This window comes from Nyctereutes procyonoides, unplaced genomic scaffold (genome assembly GCF_905146905.1).
Source record: "Nyctereutes procyonoides isolate TBG_1078 unplaced genomic scaffold, NYPRO_anot_genome, whole genome shotgun sequence".
NCBI lineage: Eukaryota > Metazoa > Chordata > Mammalia > Carnivora > Canidae > Nyctereutes > Nyctereutes procyonoides.
In genome coordinates this window covers 23,612,721-23,633,787 of record NW_026575042.1, presented here as the reverse complement: position 1 = coordinate 23,633,787, position 21,067 = coordinate 23,612,721, and the positions used below count along the sequence as shown (strand labels likewise).

Genomic DNA, 21,067 nt, shown 5'->3' with positions numbered 1-21,067 from the left:
GCAGGTGGAAGTGTAGGGGGGAGGCTCAGCCTAGGTGGAGTGAAGGGGAGAAAATAGCAGAGAAGCAGAAGCGAAGGGAGCAAGACGTCAGAGTGGCTTGGAACATGGACTTAGGGAACCGACTGCCTGGGTTTGAATACTGACATGCTGCTTTCTCACCGTGTGACCATGGGGAGATTACTTACCCTTTACAAGCCTGTGATTTCATAACTGAAAAATGGGAGAGTGTGATATTGTCAACTTTACCCATTCATTCAACAAACTGTTATATCATGTGCCAGGCATTGATTTAGATGCTGGCGATACAGTGACAGATGGGTTTTTACTCTTGCAGAGCTTGCTTCTGGTAGCAGAAGCAGACACAGTAAACAAGAAAATAACAGAAAGTGGTAAATGCCACATGCCACACAGAATGAAAACAGAGAAGTAAATGAGAGTGCCTGGGGAGTCCTTCCAATACGTGCCCAGAAAGGTCTCTCTGTGGATGGGATATGGTCTGGGGCCTGCCTGATAACAAGGAGCCAAGCCACTGGAGGCGGGAGGGTATGTGTGTCTGTTTACGTGTGTCGAGGGTGCCAGGTGGGGAGTGCAAAGACTCAGGGCAGAAATGGCTTGGCATGCTCCAGGGTGGCCAGGTGACCCTTGTGGCCAGGTCGGGGGCAAGGGAACGAATGTAGGGGATGAAGTGGGAGAGGTTGATAGGGCCAGATGGCTGAGCATGTATAATTTTCACACAGTGAAATGATTTCATTTCCAGTTCTGATCATTTCCAACAAATGCGTATCAAGACCCAGAACATTTTAAATCACCCTAGAAAGTTATCTTCTGCTCCTTGCCACTCAAATGCCTCCCCCTCAGAAGCAACCACTGATCTACTTTGTATCACAATATATTCATTTTTGATACTCTAGAATTATTCATGTAAAGGATGCCACACAGTACATACTCTTATTTTTTCACTCAGTGCAGTATTTTTGAGATTCATGCATGTTAGATGCATCAGTGGTTAATTTCTTCTTATTGCTGAGAGGTATTCCACTGTATGGATATACAAGTTTGTTTATCCGTTCACCTGCTGTTGGGCATCTGGGCTGTTTCAGATGGATTCAGATAAGATTTGGGTTTTAAAGCATCCCCTTTCACTGCTTTGAGAAGAGTACAGTGTACAAGAGGAAAAAAAGAGGGCTAGTTGAAGTTACTGCAGTGTGGGTGTAAGTGGGTGATGGCTTGTGTGTGGGTGATGACAGTGGAGAGGGTGAGAATAGCTAGTTTGGGGCAATATTATGAGTGTGAAGGCAACAGGATTTGATTTGTGGTGGGAGGTGGCAGTGAGAAAAAGACAGAAATGAACCTAATATCTAGGATTTTGGCTTGAGCAATGGAAAGGATGGAAACCTCCATTTACGAGGTTGGGCAGGACCACAAGAGAGGCAGCTTTAGAGTGGATGAGAATCAAGAGTCCTTTTCCTGGATGTGTTAAATTAGGTGTGTCTTTTAGTAGTTAAGTTTTGTTTTGATAATAAAATGAGATAATCCACTTGGCAGTTTGGTTTAGTATCTGGAATATGCTAAGTGCTCAAAAAAAATAGTAGCTACTATTACAGTTAAAAGTAGAGCTAAATAATAACTGCTGATCTTAATAAAGAGACCAGCCAACTTGAAGAAAAAGGAAAAACAAATACACAAATCGGGGGAAAATAGGAACCTCTCTCTGGGTAAAGAAGAAACCTGTCAATAGAAAGTCTTGAGTTTCAGGTAGAACATTTTGGACTGAAGTCATTTAATAATAGCGAGTCATTGCACTTTAAGAAGGAGGAGACCCAAGATATTTTAGAGTGCCAGCGAAAAGTTCTAGGTTTTGGTTTTGGCTCCTTGCTCCTTTGCCAGCTGGGGTAACTCAGGCAAGCCACACCCCTTCTGCAAGCATCGAATTACTTGTCCTGTGGGGTTATTGGGAGGGGAAAATAAGATGATGTAGGCTAAAATTGCCTTGGAAAGTATTGGGCAGAAATGTTGGACATTGTTAGATGACATTTAGAGGCGAGTGATGTGTCCCATGCCTGTTAGATGGAGTGGGAGTGGGGATGTATTGAAAGTGAGAAGAAAGCTATTTCTTCGAACTGGCTATTCAAGGCCTGACCCAGGGCCACGCCAGTGAGAATGGAGAAGGTGTAAATCTGGGAGAGATTTCGAAAGAAGAATCAGATGGCCTTGGGTGAGGGCATTGAATTCAGATATACTGAGCCTCAGGAACTGGGAGAAAGGCGGATGCCATTGAAGGGAATAGGTTAGTTGCAAAGGGGTTCTGGGGTTTAGGGCAAGCTTCCTGGGCAGGGATGCCAGGTGTGGGCAGCTGGGAATGCAGGCTGGAGTTCTGCTTTGCAGGTTGGGCTGGTTATGTGGATTGGCGAGTCATCAGCCCGGATAATGACGGATATCATGAGAACGTGAGCTGTCCAAGGAAGCAACATATATGGCGCTGTTTATTTTGCTCATCCCAGCTGACTTGGTATCAGAACAACAGACCGAAGAATGAAAAATTCTGTCAGCTGGTTGTCTGGCCTGCTCAATGTCAGCCAAACAGTTTGACAAGTCTTTCCAGTGTTGAAGACTGAGCTGTCTGCATTGGCAAGTTCACCGATAAACTCTGAGATTAATTCTGTGTATATTAGAAGAGATTCAGGGATTGTCTGGGATTTAGGGTTCTGGGGCACCAGTTTCTTGGTCTTGGTGTCATTCAGGACTTCTTGAGGCCCTTCCAGGGATGATGTGTGTTTGGGTGATGCGACTCAGATGTGAGGCAGGGTCTGGTCCCTCCCTAGGCCATTTGGTAGTGCTGGAGTCACTTAGCACCTTTTTAGATAATGCCTGAGGGTTGAGCTTTTGATTCCATCAGACCTCATTAATTAGCATAAAGAGGGAGGTTCCTGACTGAGCTCTAGCCCAGGCCTAGGCTGTCTTCCAGACAGCAAGGTCAGAAAGGTTTTTTGTTGATTTGATGTTGGAGTCATCTTGGAGAGCTTGGAAGAGCAGCATTTGAATAGGGTGGTTATACCTGGGTCATCCCCTCGTGGCATATTTTCCATTCTCCTTCTCTATCCTTGACCACTCTGCAGTATTTGGTTTGTGACTTTCCAGACCAAAGTGGCACTGTTCATTAATGTCTTCAGAGATGTTTCTGCCTGAATTACCATGCTAGTTATCTTCCCTTCCACTTCTGTTTTTACTTTCAATTCCAGGCAAATTTGTCTCCCACCCCCACTCCCGCCTTCTCTTTTTCACTTAGGCCAAATACCCAGATTTTGGGGGCACCTGTCTGGCTCAGTTGGTGGAGCATGTGACTAGGGTGTGGGTCTCACCTGGGAACTTTTTTCTTAAAAAGATAGATAGATAGATAGATTGATTTATTCATGAGAGACAGAGAATAAGAGAGAGGCAGAGACACAGGCAGAGGGAGAAGCAGGCTCCATGCAGGGAGCCTGATGCAGGACTTGATCCCGGGACCCCAGGATCACAGCCTGAGTCAAAGGCAGACACTCAACTGCTGAGCCACCCAGGTGTCCCGCTGGGAACTTTTTAGAACTGCAGTACCTTGGGCCCCGCCCTAGATTTACTGAATCTGAATCTGCATTTTAAGATTTCCTAGGTGATCTGGAGGCAGATTAAAGTTTGAGAAGCACTGCTTCCAATCACAAGAACATTATTTATCCAAATTGCTTCCAAAGCATTTCCCTTCCAAATTTATTGAGATCACAACAGCTTACAGGGACTTTCGGTGGTGGTGTTTTAAAATAGGATTAAGGGACCCCTGGGTGGCTCAGCGGTTTGGTGCCTGCCTTTGGTCCAGGGCGTGATCCTGGAGCCCTGGGATCGAGTCCCATGTTGGGCTCTGGGTGGAGCCTGCTTCTCTCTGCCTGTGTCTCTGCCTCTCTCTCTCTCTCTCTCATTAATAAATAAATTAAATCTTTAAAAAAAAATAAAATAGGATTAAAAGATTCCCCCCCCCCCCCCCAGAGTAACACATGCACACCATTAACAGAAGAATTCAGGCAGCTTGCTACAGTGACAAACGAGAATGTTGGTTCTCTCCCCTGTCCTCCTCCATCCTGGCTTTCACTCCCTTTCTGTCACCTCCAGAATGAGTCAGTCTCCCCTCCCCTGCCGTCCAGAGGCTGCACCCTACAGTTTATACTACAATCCAAGGAGGGGAACTAGATTCATTGTATAGAAATCCATTTAGATTCCAGTTAGGGTCAAATGAAGCTGTGAACATGCCAGAAAGTTGGATGTCAGCAAGTCAGGGGTGTTGAATGAAGGAGCCCAAAAGAAGCACCAGCAGATAAGGCTGTATTATTAGCAAGTTTTAATTATTTCAAAGTTTCCATTCATTTTAAAAGCAGGGCAACCTACTTAATGACTTATTCCCATCATTTCTCTTTGGCCAAGACAAATTCTGACAGTGAAGGTTGTAGCCACCTAGACACTAACTTCTTTCACTTTTTTAGATTAGAAAAGGACAAAGATGGAGGCCCCCGTTTGCTGGTCCTTTTTTTTTTTTTCCTTTCCCCCAAATGTAGCTTATTAAGCTTTTTTTAATTTGTGAGGACAAAACATACCTCAATTTTGGGATGCGTTTTGGTGAAACTTTGCAGAAGACCTGTATTTGAAGTGATAATTAGTAATTAGCACTTCTTGCCTTTTAATTTTTTTGATTTTTATATGTTTAAAGACTTATTTTAGTGAGGGGAGGGGCAGAGAAAGAGGGAGCTGTAAGCCAACTCCACGGAGAATTTGGAGCTCAACACAGGGCTTGGTCTCATGACCCTGAGATCACCACCAAAGCTGACCTGAGCCAAAATCAAGAGTTGGACACTCAACCAACTGTGCCACCCAGGTGCCCCAGTTCTTGCCTTAAAAAAACTTTAGTGAGAAACACTTGGGTGCCTCAGTGGCTGAGCATCTGCCTTTGGCTCAAGTCATGATCCCAGAGTCCTAGGATTGAGTCCCATATTGGGCTCCCTGTGGGGAGCTTGCTTCTCCTTCTGCCTATGTCTCTGCCTCTCTCTCTGTGTCTCTCATGAATAAATAAATAAAACCTTTAAAAAAAATAAATAACATTTAAAAAACCTTAGTGAGATATAATTGGATGCCCCAAAAGTCTGTGGTTTTAAGTTTACGATTCAACGACTTTTAGGAAATTGAGTTTTAGATTTCTACCTCTCCCAAAAGATCCTTGTGTCCATTTGGTGTCAGGCCTCTTTGCATTTTAGTCTCAGATTATTCAATCTACTTCTATGTCTATAGAAGTGCCTTTTCTGGAATTCATATATATGGAATTATGCAGAATGGGACTGGCTTCTTAGGATAATGTTTTTGGGCTCATTCATATAGCATATAATCAGCATCTCATTCTTTTTTAATGCCAAATAATATTCCCCTGTGTGGATATGGTGTGTTTTGTTTATGTATTCACCAGTTGATGGACATTTGGATGCTTTCCACCTTTTGGCTAACTGACATGAATAACACTGAGTGGACATCTGTGTGCAAATCTTTGCATGGATATATGTTTCATTTCTCTTGGACAGATACTTTGGAATGGGTTTGTGGGATCATGTGGTAAATTCATGTTTAACTTTTAAAAACATTTATTTTTTTTAAGTTGTGATAAAATACACATCACATAAAATTTACCATCTTAACCATTTTTAAGTTATACTTCATTAGTATTAAGAAACTCAGATTGTTGGGATAACTGGGTGGCTTGGTCAGTTAAGTGTCTGACTTTGGCTCAGGTCATGATCTCAGGGTCCTGGGATAGTCAGACTCCATGCTCAGTGAGAAGTCTGCTTGTCCTTCTGCCTGTATCCCCACTCGTGGACACTCAAATAAATAAATACAATCTTTAAAAAAAAGGAAAAGAAACTCATATTGTTGTGCAACTATCACTATCTACAAACTAATATCATCTTTCCAAACTGAAATTTTATACCCATTAAACAATAATTCTCATTCCTCCTTCCTTTCATCTCTTGGCAAGCATTACAATCATACTGACTTTCTGTGATCTGTCTATGCTAGGTACCTCATACAAGTGGAACCATACAGTATTTTTCCTTTTGTGACTGGCTTATTTTACCTAACATACTGTCCTCAAGGCTCATCCATGTTGAAATACGTGTTAGAATTTCTTTTATTTTTTAAGGCTGAATAGTGTATTCTCTTGTATTCATATACTACAGTTTATCCATTTTCTGTCAATGGACACTTGGGTTGCTTCTACCTTTTGGTTTTTATAAATGTTTTTGTGAACTAGGGTTGTGAACTTAAATATTTAAGTTCCTGCTTTCAATTATTTTGGGTATATTCCCAGAAGTGGAATTGCTAGATCATATGGTAATTCTATTTTTAATATTTTGAGGAACTGTCATAACTTTTTCATGGTGCCTGACCAATTTTCCTTTCCACCAATAATGCACAAAGGTTCCTGTTTCTCTACATCCTCACCAACACTTGTTTTCTGTGTTTGTGATAATAGCTGTCCTAATGAGTATGAGGGGATATCTCACTGTGGTTTGGATTTGCATTTTCCTAGTGATTAGTGATTTTGAGTATCTTTTTATGTATTTATTTGATTATTTGTATGTCTTTGGAGAAATGTCTATTCATATCTTTTGCCCATTTTTTAAAAATTGGGTTGTATATTATTTTGTTGCGGAGTTGTAGGAGTTCTTTATATAGTCTGAATATTAACCCCTTACCAGGTATTTGATTGGCAGCGTTGTTTTTTTTTTTTTTTTTAAATTCTGTGAGTTGTGCTCTATTGATTGTATTCTTTGATGCACAGAAGTTTTTAATTTTGGCTAAATCCAGTTTATTTTTTTTCTGTTGCATGTATTTTCAGTGTCCTATCAAGAAATCATTGCCAAATTTCAATGTCATGAAGCTCTTCCTGTTTTCTTTTAAGAATTCTATAGTTTTAGGTTTTAGACTTAAGTCCGTGATGGATTTGGAGTTTATTTTTGTGTATGGTATGAGGCTGGGGTTGAACCACTTCGTTCTTTTGCAAATGAGTATCTGGTTTTTCTAACGGCATTTGTTGAAAAAACTGTCCTTTCCTCATTGAATGGTCTTGGAAAATCACTTGATTTTTATGTGAAGGTTTATTTTTGGGCTCTCTATTCTATTCCATTGGTCTATGTTTAACTTTTTACAAAACCACCAAACTCTTCGACTTTGGCTATTATTTTACATCCTCTCCAACAGTGTTTGAAATTTCCCATTTCTCTACATCCTTGTCAGCATTTATTATTATCTGACAGATTATATGGCTATTGATTATAGCCATCCTCGAGCCATTGTATCTTGTAATGATTTTGGTGTTGACTTTTAAACATTCTACTTTTGTCTAACATGGGGCAGAGAGGTAGTTAAATAGAGTGAAGACCTCCACACACAACCACGGGACTCCAGTTAACGGCCTGAATATACTCAAGGCTTCTTGCAGAAGAAGACTGAAAAAGTTCAGGCAAATCTCTTAACATCTTAGAGCCTCAGCTTCCTCTTCTGAATAATGAATACCTTCTGCATACAGGATAAGAACAAGTGTACAAGTGTTTTTCTCACTTGAGGGGCTTAATAAATGTTGGATTCACAGTTTTACTCCATAAATTTCCCTTCAGTGTGTTCTTGCTGTGGGACATCCCTGTCACTGGGTTAAGTTTTCCAGCAAATAGGACTTCCCAGCGTTTTAAGCATGACTGAATCCTGTGAGTCAGCTTGGCTGTCTTTCTCTTGTTCCTCTGGATGTCACCCAAATATCTTCACACCCATCTCATCGACACTAAGTGAACTGTAAGCACCCTGCTCCCTCATCTGTCTGTCATCTGAGCCATGATCGCCTGTTTATCCAGTTCAGTTTCTTCCTCATCCTCTGTCCTGGCTTCTGCACACTACAACAAGGGCTGTTGCCATTTAACCCTGGATTCTATTGGGGCAAACCCATTCTTATCCTGGGCCTGTTGGAGCAATCCAGTGGCCTTTGCTTCTTTCTTGGTTCTCCCATGTCTGCAGAGACGTGCTCCTGGGGGAGATGAAGTCATCGGGGCAGCTTTCCCCTCTTCGTGCCCAGGTTGCTAGCTGCTGCAGTAATTGGCTTGGCAGCGCTCTCCCTAAAAGGTTGTCCTTCAGCTGGTACTTTGTTAAAGCTGCAAGGCCAATCCCCTTGGGAGTTCCTGTAGCTAGCAGCTGTCTTGCCTAATTAAGGAGAGATGGGAAAGGTGTTTTGAAGGAAAACCTCTTATCTGGAAGAACAGGGCTGGGCCTGCACTTCTGGAAAGGAGATAGATGATAGATATAAAGGCCAAGGCAGAGGGCATGGGGGCTGTGGCTTGAATCACGTGGCAGAAGGTGCTTTGCTGGCAGTCAAGGATACTGGCATTGAATGTTTTGTAAAGGACTTAGCATGTACTCTTTAGTAAATTGGGCAAGAAGTCCCACACTTATTAAAATTTTTGTGCACTTAGATTTCCAAGTGTCCCATGGTGAATGTACACATGTAGGAAGTACTTTGTATATCCTACCAAAAAAAAATATCCTGAAACAAGTGAGCCAAGCTCAAGGAATTTCCAGATATCTCAGAGAGGTATAACCTGAACTACTTAGATCCACTTAGGAAATGTTGGGACTATTCTAGGCATAAGCTGTTAGGGTCCATAGCAAAGACTTGGGTTTTGGAGGATAGATTCCTCTTAAACTCTAGTGCAGTGATGTCCAATAGAAATAGAATATGAGCTACATATGTAACTCAGCATTTTCTAGTAGCTACATGTAATAGTTTCCTAGGACTGCTGTGACAAATTATCACCAACAAGGTGAGTTTTAATCAACAGAAACTTGCCTTATTCACAGTGTTGGAGGCCAGTGGTCTGAAATCAAGATGTTAGCAGGGCCATACTTCCTCCGAAGGCTCTCAGAAGAATCCTTTCTTGCCTCCTGGCAGTCATTGGCATTCCTTGGTGTATAGATGCATAAGTCCAATGTTTGCCTCTGTCTTCACATGGCCTGTGTGTCTGACTTGGTTCAAATCTTTCTCTCCTTTCTTTTATAAAAGCACCAGTTTTTGGTTTTAGGGCCCAGATTAAGTCTCGGGTAATTTCATCTCCATATCCTTAAGTAAATCATATCTACAAAAATATTATATCTATTTTCAAAAAGAGCCTATCTAGGGTTCCAATGAACATGCACTTAGGGGAACACTGTTCAATCCACCCCAACACATTAAAAAAGGAGAAAGAAAAACCAACCATTGAATTTTATTAATTCTAATACATTCTTTAACCTAATATTCCACAATATCATTATAACATGTAATCAATAGAAAATAATTCTTAGATATTTTAACTTTCTTTTGTTTTTGACACTAAGCCTTTGGAATCTGGTGTTTATTTCACACTTAACAAAGCATCTCACCTTGGACCTGCTACCTTTTGAAGACAGGATACCCATTTGTTACTGGCTGCCACATACTAACCAGCACAGTGGCAGTGCTGTGGGGCTGACAAAACGTTTATACTTTTCAGTGTTTTGCCTGTGTTTTCTTCCTCTCTCCTTTGCGCTCTCTGTCCTTTTATCTTCTTATTAGTTTTCAGGGAATTTCTATTTATTTGGAGAAAGTCTCAGTTGTTCCGAACAAAGGAAATAAAAGTCTACATTGTGAAAGCTACTGGGATCCCAGGACTCAGCGGGGGAAGCCAAGTGAGCCAGTTCTGAAAGAAAAGTCCTTTATTCAGTTACATTTTTAAGTGTTTATTGTTCGTTGAATTCATTAAGCACTTCTATGGCAAGTAGCTTATTAAACAAGTGTTGTTAATATTTCGGATGTAACGTTTTTTATTAGGAAGGGCAATATAAGTCTTTATTATTTGACAGTCTCTCTGCCATGAGATCTGTGACCCATTTTCAGCCCCCCATGAACACAGCCATTCTTTTGTCATGTTAAGACAAGAAGGGGAATAAGCTTTTTTCTTTCTGGGCTGATGACTCTAAGTCTGTTGCAATAGTGAAGTTAAGATTTATATCTCTAGGAAATCTATATTGTCTTCTCCAAGAATTGCAGGCTTGTTACATTTTGGCTTGGACCTCAGTAAAGGGTTTTTATAAGCAACCCCACGGGGAAAAAATTTGGATCTTTGAATTCTTAAATGTAGTTTGTGATAAGGATGTGGTTTCTACCCTTCCTCCCCCACAACTGATTTATACTGAGCCTGTTACTGTTGTTGGAATTTTTCTGGAATTACGATCTCTTCTCAGATGAATTAATGTTAAAGAAAATTAACAACCCATGAATATGAATACCTTAGAGAAGAATATAAAGTACAATGTGAATGTCTCTCTTCCTCTTCCCATAAATCTATATGTCTCATTTCTCTGTATATCCAAATACATATATGTTTAAATTGCCTATTCACTTATTTTTTAAATAAGAGATATTGGATTATGCTTTGTATTGTTCTATAGTTTGCTTTTTCAGCCTTTTACTAGGACCTAGAGAGGTTCCAAGCCTACACAGCCATATGGATAAAGGTGGCAAAATAGTCTGTAGTACAAATCTCTATAGTTTAATAAATTCTTTTATTGATCACATTTTACCCGATGTATATTTTTCTTTTGCTCTAATAAATGGTATACAAATATTGAGCACATGTGAGTATTTCTGTAGGAAAACTTCCAAGTAGTGCAGTTGGGCCAAAGAGCCATGAACATTGCAGTTTGGTTTCTGAAAGGCTGTACCAGTGTCTATTCCCACACATGATATATGAAGGTGTGTGTTTCCTCAAATCTTGGTCACCTTTAGGTATCAGCGTCAACCTTTTATTTATTTATTTTTGCCAATTTAATTAGTCTGAGGATATATGCACAGGGCCTTTAATTTTTCATTTCTTCATTACTAGTTACTTTGACCAATTTTTATAGGTTTATTGGCCATTAGTATTCATCTCCTCAAAGATTTTTCCTAAGTATTTGATGGCTTTTGCTATTAGGATGATTTTTTTCCTGTTACGTTTACCAGGGGTTGATATATATTGCTGATATAAAGAAAATTTGCTGAGTTTTATATGTTGATCTTATTATCCAGCCAATTTATTGCTTTCTTTATAAAAGTTTTGATAATCTCTAAGAATTGTATAGCAATTTTTATAGTTTTTGTGTACTTCCGGGACAGTGTTGAACAGTAGACGTAATGAGAGCTTCTTTGTTTTGGTAACTTTAATAGGAACGTGTGTCTATTTAGTATAATGTTTGTTTTCAAGTTAAGGTAATTTTCTTCTATGGAAAATTTGCTATTTTTAAAAATCAGAAATTGATAAGCTTTTTTGACATCAATTATAATTGTTTTTTTCTTAATTTGTTAAAATAATTTGTTTAAAATGATTATCTGTGCATTCTTGTAATAAACTTTACTCAGTTATTATGTGCCAGTTAAAATACATGACTTTAATTTTGTACTGTTGGATTTAATTTGCAGATATTTTATTTCAGTTTTCTTTTTTTGTTGTGATATTGGGCTAGTGACTTTTTCAGTGTTTTTGCTATCTTTATTTTTGTGTCAGGGTTATACTGGATCCATAGAATGACAAGAATTTTTCATCTTTGTCTAATGCTCTGAAACAATTTACAGTTCAAAGGAATAATGTGGTCCCCTGCTGTCCACTATGGTAGCCACTAGCCACAGATGACCATCGAGCACCTGATACATGACTAGTCTGAATTGAAATGTGCTGTCATGTATGCCTTGGATTTTGAAGACTTAGTGTAAAAAATATGTAAAATGTTTTATTAATGTTTTATTCTTTTTTTAATTTTTAAATTCTTATTACATGTCTAAATGGTAATATTTTAGATGTGTTATATTAAATAATTTTATTACTTAAATTTACTGTTTTAACTTTTTAAAATGTGGCTACTAAAAAAATTAAAAATTTTATATGTGGTTCACATGCTATTTATTTTGGATCATTCTTGAGAGTTCACTGAAACTTAACTATATAAACATCTGATCCTGGGCCTTTTTTAGATCTTTACCTTTTCATTATCTTCTTCTAGGGTTGTCAGAAAACTTTACTACCAGTTAAATCAGGTTTGATAATTTATATTTTCCTAGTAAGTAACTTGTTTCATCTAGTTTTACATATTTATTGATATAAAGTTCTACAGAGTACTTACTTTATTTTTATAGCTTTTTAAATTTATTCATTTGAGAGACAGAGACAGAGAGTGTAAGCAGGGAAAGAGGCAGAGGGAAAGGGAGAAGTAGACTCCATACTGAGCTGAGAGCCCAATGCTGGCTGGATCCTAGGACCTGGAGATCATGACCTGAGCTGAAGGTGGATGCTCAACCATCTGAGCCACCCAGGCACCCCTATAGTACTTATTTTAGTTATAAATAAATAAATAAATAAATAAATAAATAAATAAATAAATAAATAAATAAATAAATGTTTGTAGTTTTATCTCCTTTCTCACTGTTCTTTTCCCCCCACCTTCATTAGAATTATCAAGTTTATTTTTAAATTTTTATTTTATTTTTTTAAAGATTTTATTTATTCATTTATGAGAGACCGAGAGAGAGAAAGAGGAAGAGAGAGGGGCAAGAGACATAGGCAAAGGGAGAAGCAGGCTCCCTGCAGGGAGCCCGACATGGGACTCAGTCCCAGGACCCCCAGGATCATGCCCTGAGTCAAAGGCAGATGCTCAACCACTGAGCCACCCAGGTGCCCCAAGAGTATATTTTAATGGTCTTTTCAAAAATCAATCATTTATTATACTGGTTAGGTATGTGATTTTGTTATTGATTCCCCCCCCCCTTTTTTTTTAACATAGCTCCTTTTGTCAATTTTTCTTGAGTTTGTTACTTTTTTTTCTAGATTATTGAATTGAATGAATAGTTGTTTTTTTTTAATCTTCGTTTTCCCCATAAATGCATTTAGGGATGTATGGTTTTCTTTAAAGTGTTGCCTTGACCATACCCCATAGGTTTTGATATATTGTATTCTTACTAGGTGATTGTGTATATGTAATCTGGCCATCTTTTTCTCTTCACTTCTGCTTTGTTATAAAAATGTCCACTAAGATCACCCAGTAAGCCTTTGAGTGACTTTCCACTACTCTCACCTATAGTGGAAATGGAGCTGATTTATTCTTTAAGGAGCATAACTTTTTAGGTAAATTGTAAGCTGTCCTGTCTTTTGTTAGGTAAGAGCTGTAGCCTCTTTCATAGCAATTGGGGCCAGTATCCTCAAACTGCTTCCATTGGTTGCATCCTCAAGTCCTTTCTTTAAGGTATTAATTGTCATAGTTCATCATGACCTCACCATTCACCTAACAGAGTACTCCTAGCATATTATCATTATTACTACCATTTATTCAGTATCTACCCACATTAATTGCTTAAGGCCCCAACAGTCTTGTGAAATAGGTATCTTAAAACCCACTTTATAGATTGGGAAGCTTGGAGAAGTTAAGTGATTCACCTAGTGAGTGTTGGAGATTTGAAACTGTATTTCTGAAACTACAAGTCCTTTCCTCTTGACCACAGCATCTGTGCTGTATACTATCACCTGAGGCTTTTCTACCAACTTCAAACTAAGCTGAAACATTTTGCTGTCCCAGTTTTGCCTGTGTTCCTTCTCCTGTTGCTGCTGTGGGTTGTTGAGGGCAGGGTGTTGAGGGGCAGTGGAGAAAGCGAAAGAGCCCTTGCAAGAGTGCTCAGAAAGAACTCTTTCCCAGAGTTGGCAGACAATCTCTTGTATGAGGGCGGATAACCTCAAACTTCATATTTTTCCACTGGCCCCTTTTCTCTATTCCTGGCCTCTTTGCTCCTCCACAGTCTAAGGAAGGCAGTAGAGCCTGCAAGAACGTTCTAGTTCATAGATTTTGCTGCAGGAAGATCTTGTCTCTTTCCACACGACTATCTGGGAAAATTTCCAGGAATCTATTTGCTGAGCAGAGCTTCAGGAGGCACAAGTATTCACCTATTTGATTCAGTATCAAAATCTTATCTCTCCTAGGCCACTGGTTCTCAACCTTTGGTTTTTAATTTAGGCTGAATTTTTAAGATAAGTGTCATGACTAAAAAAAGCAAAGGACAAACAGAGATCTATACATGACAGGCTCTAAAAAAAAAGTAATTTTATATTTGTTTATACTGATGATTTTAGAATTTTAAACTATACATGTTCTTTTATCCCCTTCGTAAAAATCTTAGAAAATTCTTACACAGAGAAGGTGTTAACCTGCCTCTTTTTTCCTCTATCACCCAGCTTCAGGGCAGTACCACTGGTCTCAAATTACATAAACATGTTTTGGAGAGCGCAGGCACCTACATATTTAACTTGACAGGAGGTGAGGAGTAAGAAGTATGCTCCCAAGCACACATATTCTGTTCTGAAATGAACTGTTCTTCCCCTCCTCTCATCCCATTTGAAAGGCTCCTTGTCTGTAGAGATCTTTCTGACATGCTCTAGTTAGGGTGTGTGTGTTTGTGTTTAAGATGTTATTTTTAAGTAATCTCCACATCCAGGGTGGGGTTTGAACTCACAACCCCAAGATCAAGGATTGCATGCTCTACTAACTGAGTCAGCCAGGTGCTCCAAGTGAGCAATTTTTTCATGGATCCATTACTAGTAACCCTTCCTTTTAGATCAGAGATGCTCAACTTTGTCTACACATTGGAATCACTAGCTTAAAATATTGATGCCTGGGATCTATCTACAGAGATCCTGATTTAATTAGTCTGAGGCCAATTGTGGGTATCAGGCTTAACGGAGCTCCCCAGTAATTCTAATATGCCTCAAAGGTTGAGAAACACTGTATAGATTCTTCTTCTTCTTCTTCTTCTTCCTCCTCCTCCTCTTCTTCCTCCTCCGCTTCCTCCTATTCTTCTTCTTCTTCCTCCTCCTCCTCCTCCTCCTTCTTCGTCTTCTTTTGAGAGAAAGAACTCTTGCACAGGGCAGAGGGAGAGAATCCTAAGCAGGTTCCATGCTCAGCATAGAGCCTTATGTGGGACTTGATCCCTAGACCCTATGATCATGACCTGAGCCAAAAGCAAGAGTTGGATACTTACCTGACTGAGCCACCCAGGTGCCCCTAGATTTTTATTTCTGCAGAAATTTGTTGTGTTTGAGGTAACTGGTCCTATGATTGACATGTAGTAGGCTCTCAGTGTTTGAAGAAGAAATAAATAGTGCATTAGAGAGTGGGAAGAGTTCACTTTGCCTCTGCATTCTTCTCGCCCAGCCTCCAAATGCAGAGAAAACATTCCCCATTAGCATTGTCTTCTGAGATAATTCATTCCTAACAGTGTCTTAAGTGAAAAGCTATGGTACGATCCCATGGATTTCAACCCCAAGCACAATATGGAGAGATTTCTTACCCATAGACTCGTACCTTTGAACCACAAAGTGGTGTTTTGTTTTCAAGGTTGATGGCTCTTGCAGAGGTGGAGTACATAGGCCAACAATGCTGCTTGATTGATTCAGGCCAAGTTGGCTTCTCAAGCTTCCTTGTAATGAGCAACTTCATGTCTCACTGGGTCACTGTTTGAGAATCTGGAGTTATAAATGCTGGCTGTGAGTAGTTTTATTCTGGCCCATACAGACCTAGGCTGTGATTGCTAATGTGCCCAGATGCAAAATCTATCACTTTTGTAAGAAGCTAATGTGGTTACCTAGGTGAATGAGGACATAATCCCAGATTACATAATTCCTGGGGTTTTGAACTGAAGTTATTACCCACTGGACCTCTAGCCCTAAAGTTAATCTTGGGCCTTAGTAAGTGATGATACTCTTAACTAGACAACTTGGCATCTTTATGGTAATTCCAGGGAATCCTGTGTTCTCTTGGTGGGCTTTGACTAAGATATCAGAGTTGCTTTCCATCTAGATATCAAAGGGATTTATAAATTCTGGAATGTATGATTAATTATTGTGCTTCCCTATGTATCGGAATGCGTAGTTGGTCCTGGATTGGAAATTAAAAATGAAAGGAATGGGGGATCCCAGGGTGGCTCAGCAGTTTAGTGCCTGCCTTTGGCCCAGGGCGTGATCCTGGAGTCCCGAGATCGAATCCCACGTCGGCTCCCGGCATGGAGCCTGCTGCTCCCTCCTCCTGTGTCTCTGCCTCTCTCTCTCTCTCTCTCTCTCATAAATAAATAAATAAATAAATCTTAAAAAAAAAGGGAGTAGGATGATTTGCTACTATAAGTTAGTGACAGAAAAATGGATGCCTCTGAGAGTAATGCTGAAGGAAAAGAGAAAATGAGGAGTCTTTATACAAATGAGGAAAGGAGAAAAATCAAAGAAAGAAATGAGTTTGGAAACATCCGGCCTTGTGTCCTGGTGTTCTCTTCCTATCCCTGTTTCAAGACTAGAGGGTCCTGTTGGGTAAGGAGAGATGACAGTTCAAGTAACCAAGTTAAAGTCCTTCTAATTGCCTGTGAGGCCTTGTAGAATTCCTCCTACTTCCTACTCAGCTCTTTCTTTTGCTCATTTTGCTCTTGCCATGCTGGCCTTTGCCCTCCGTTGAGCAAGCCCACCACTCTTGACTTTGCATTGGCTGTTCTGCTTATCTGGGATGTTCTTCTACCATATATCTGATGGTCAACTCCCTTTGCTCCTTCAAGTCTTTGCTATATTGCCACTTTCTCAAAAAGGCCTACTTAAAATTGCAGATTCTACCCTCTTTCCCCTCAGATTTCCCCAGATTCTACTTTCCCCTCAGCCCCCACTTTACACATCTCTTCATCTTTCTTTCCCTGGCACTGTCACTTTCTAATATGCTATATAATTTGTTAAATTTGTGTTGCCTATTTTCCCCAATCCATCACCACCCCAAGGGCAGGGTCTTTATTTGTTCCTTTCTATACCTAGCAAAAGTACCTGGCACAGAGTAGGCCCTCAATACATACTATTGAATGAAATGATTCAATATTCATTGTAGTTCTTTGGCTTGGAAATTAGTTCTACAGACTCAAAGGTTTTGGGCCATTGCTGTTTCTCCTTCTAGGTTTGTCCGACTGTATTTAATTGATTTGTTGGGACTGTTGTCATCATTTTTCTTTCTTTTACCAAAGGCTTTTGTGGAAGGGGGTAGCTGAATCAGCCCAACTACTCAGAAAATCCAGAGGCTGTGGGAGTCCCTAGAAAAAGATAGACCATTGCTAGGAGAAGAGTGGTCCATAGTAGGGGTGGTTTCCTCCATCCCTACAAAGGTTATAGGGATGCTTTCTTGGATGCAAGTTCTCATGAGAGTCCTTCTCAAAAACATGGCCCTTGAGAGCTTTCTGATTTCTAAAGAAGTGAATGGCTCATCCTTTGAAGTAGGGAATTTCAAGGTCCAACTCAGCTTAGTTAACTGAGGAGTGGTGTTAACAGTCAGGTCCTGCCTGATGCCTGGCCAAACCGAAGAGGGTCACTTGAACTACTCATTGGGGCTTGTGCTACTAAGTTGCTGTTTTTGTTCTTGCCTTCTCCATCCTCACTATGATAAAATGTGAGAAGCAGTCAGGTTGGGCTTGCCAGCATTTGCAGGGCCTACTGAAAAGGACTTATCTTCAAAAGCATAGGGACTCATCTTCAGAAACATATTTTCCTTCTTTCACCTGCCATCTTGCCTTTGCCAATTATTTATTCTTTCTTTTCTCACTCTTCTAATGTATACACTTTTCAGAAACTGTCCCTATCTTGGAGAATTTTCTGCATGAGGTTAAAGTAGCAGCTATCCTGTCATTTTCTATACATCAGACTTTTACTAACTTCAGCCATCTGCAATGGAGTTTGGAGACTGGGAAGGGTAAGAAGCAGGGAGAGAACACCTGTGATCAAAGATCTAACTCAAAACCAAAGCACAAAAATCTGTGCCATTTGTTTTGTTAGACCAGTGCTATTCAGGAGAAGTAGCATGTGAACCGCATATGTAATTTTAAATGTTCAGTAGCCCCATTAAAAAAGTAAAAATGAACAGGTCAAATGAATTTTAATATCTTTTATTTAACTCTATGCATCTAAAATATTAATGTTTTAGCATGTAACCAATGTGAAATTAATGTTTCAACATGTAACCAATTTGTTTTTACATTACCCTTCTACATCTGATATTTTATATCTGCAGTATATTTCAGTTTGGACTGGCTATATATCATGTGCTTAACAGCCAATTGCAGCTCCTGGTTACTATATTGGACAGTGTACACAGAAAGCTCTTACCCACAGTCAGTTATGTTACATGTTATTTTTTATTTTTTATTTTTTTTTATGATAGTCACACAGAGAGAGAGAGAGAGAGAGGCAGAGACACAAGCAGGCTCCATGCACCGGGAGCCCGATGTGGGATTCGATCCCGGGTCTCCAGGATCGCACCCTGGGCCAAAGGAAGGCGCCAAACCGCTGCGCCACCCGGGGATCCCACATGTTATTTTTATGATTGAAAATAGTTGATATCAAAAAAAAAAAGAAAATAGTTGATATCTTTCTGCCCTTGCCCTCCACTTTATAACCCAAGTCACCACAAAAAGGCTAAAACATAAACCATATTCAGTGTTCTCAGAAAAGGTAGGGAAATGTGAAGAGTAGGGAAGATTTCTAGTAAGCGTTGCTAAAATAATACATACTGGTGTTCTAGTACAAGGAACCTGAGAAGTATCCTAGATGGAAACCCCAGACTGCACTGTGAGGCCCTCTCCATTTCTAAAACTGGGAGCCTACTAAGGACCCGGAGGAGCCAGCAAATATGGCTTTAGCTGGGTGTGTCCCCCCTCGTGTCCCTGAGATTGCTAACTTCCTCAGTTTGGCGAGTTTCCCTTCTGGTCCATGGGGCAGAGTTGCAGCTGGGGCCTTCAAGTTCTAAAGGCTCAGTAATGGCCGAGGCCCCAGCTGTGTTCCAGGGACATCAGGATAGTCTGGCTTGTCACCTTGGCAAGCTTTATGGATGGACTCTCTTGGAACTCACCCCTCCAAGGACATTTGCTTGGGGGCAATGGTAGTAAAGGGCACGGGGTGGCGGTGTAAGCTGCAGTTCTTGGATTCCAGCCAGCAGAAAGGAAACCAACAAAAAGACATCAAAAACTAAAATGTCTAGATCAAACAGCCTCTTTGCCTTTTTCTCTGTTTTTGTTCAAGAAACAAAATTAGTCAGGAATGGGGAGGGGAGCTGTCTTATAACTAGTGTGTATTGATCTTGTGTAAAGCATTGAGTCCATTGCTGGCTGTTACCTAATTTTCTCTCTATTCCTTTTTCAGGCCGAGGAGTCTTGTAAATGTAATGGCTGGAAAAATCCCAACCCTTCTCCCACTCCCCCCAGAGCTGATCTGCAGCAAATAATCGTCAGTCTAACAGAATCCTGCCGGAGTTGTAGCCATGCCCTAGGTGAGTTCCTAAATCTTCAAGGGAACTTTAATGTTGCCTGAAAGTTCTAACTTGCTGAATTCTGTGTGTTAGCCAAACTTGCATGCTATTTACCTCTAAGTGAGGCAGTAACAAAAGAGTCTATTTAGTCTCATGAATTTACTTATGGGAGACAAGCCCTGCACTGTTTGCACTGACTCCTTATCCATCTCTTCCCCTTTTCCCTAAGAGCTGGCTTCGACTGGGGGATTGCCAGATAAGATGAAGCAGGACAACTGAGCTAGAATGAAGTGTAACGTGTCCTGATTCATTCTGATGGGGGCCTGAGGTGAGGGTCTTTGATCTCCAGGGTAGAAAGCTCAACCAACTGGTTCTTTGTCTAATTGTTACTACTATTATTATTATTTTATTTTATTTTCTGATTCCCTGAACTTTCTGGAAGTACTACATTTTATCTTTATATTCTTTAGTTTCCTGCTTCTGGTAGCTCTTTCTTCATTGGGGTTGTGCTTGGTGAATGTTTACTTGTGTTTTCCCTTTCAACCTTCTTATCTCTATCCCTGAAAGATAATCATTGTCAGTTTGGCAAGATAGACTGCCAGAGTTACTCAATGGGACTGTGCTAATATGTTCTTGTCCTGATACAAGTTTTAAGATAAAATTTTTAAAATTGTCTTTGGTTGGAGTAGATAAAAGTTAACGGGTAGCTTTCCCTAGATATTAAAATTCTAGTTCATACAGGATCATCTTGGCATATTATACTTACTTTTCCACCTTTAGTTATCTAGTCTCCTATAGAACATCCCTGTCCTGTTTACTGTCCAGTATTGCTCCATGTAGAACATTCTCAATGAAGTGGCTTTTCCCCCTCATCCTTTCTAAGTCGGTGCCTTCTTTTGACATCATCTCTCAATCTTCCTGGTGATATCAAATGATACAGCATCAGCCTTCAAGGTAGCATGGTGTCAGGCCAAGTCTGAATTAATTTTATTTTGTACTCAGCTGGAGAGTATTTCAATACTTATAGAGCAAAAAAGTAGATAATGTGATCTTCCCTGGAATTCACTGCACTAGACTTTCTGAGAAAGGAAATCGAGAACAGTGATCTCTCAAAAGAAATAAACACACTAATAATTACATCGTTGTATAACTGGTGTCTAAAATAGTGTAAGTTTGATGTTTGAAACACCCGTGCAAAGGAAGGATTCCAACAGTCACAGAATACCTTTGCTTATAACTTACCTTTTTCACCATTGATCCTTGAGCGACTGCCCTTTAGAATTTGCCTCAGGAAATATGATGCAATAAAAAAACTGGCTCAGAAACTTCTTAACCACTGGGGTTGAACTGTATTTGGTATTGATTGGGAAATCCAATTATCTTACATCAATTAACATTTAAAAACAGAAGTCTTCTTTCTTAGTTGAGCAGATTGTCTCCATTCTGAGCATGTAAACACACATGAGTGCCCAAAGGCAGAAATGGCCTTTTGGAAAGAAAAGCCAACTTTGTTCCCTTTTATATTTCTTAACAAGCTTTGAAAACAAATACCCTTATTGGATGATACATAATCAAGAATGGGAAAAAAAAAGTACATATCCTTTGACCTGGCAAGTCCATGCCAGAAATTTAACCTACCTATAAATTAAGATGTGCCCTTAAATTA

General features: G+C 39.9%; 1 protein-coding gene across 2 annotated transcripts in view; it reads left to right on the top strand.

Moving 5' to 3' along the window:
* KAT2B (lysine acetyltransferase 2B) overlaps positions 1–21,067 on the top strand; it is a 104,180-nt gene that overhangs the window by 12,187 nt on the left and 70,926 nt on the right. For both annotated transcript variants that reach the window (XM_055321093.1, XM_055321094.1), the window contains one exon: positions 19,296–19,422. In XM_055321093.1, coding sequence (XP_055177068.1) covers positions 19,296–19,422 — 127 coding nt within the window. The remainder of the gene's footprint in view (positions 1–19,295; positions 19,423–21,067) is intronic.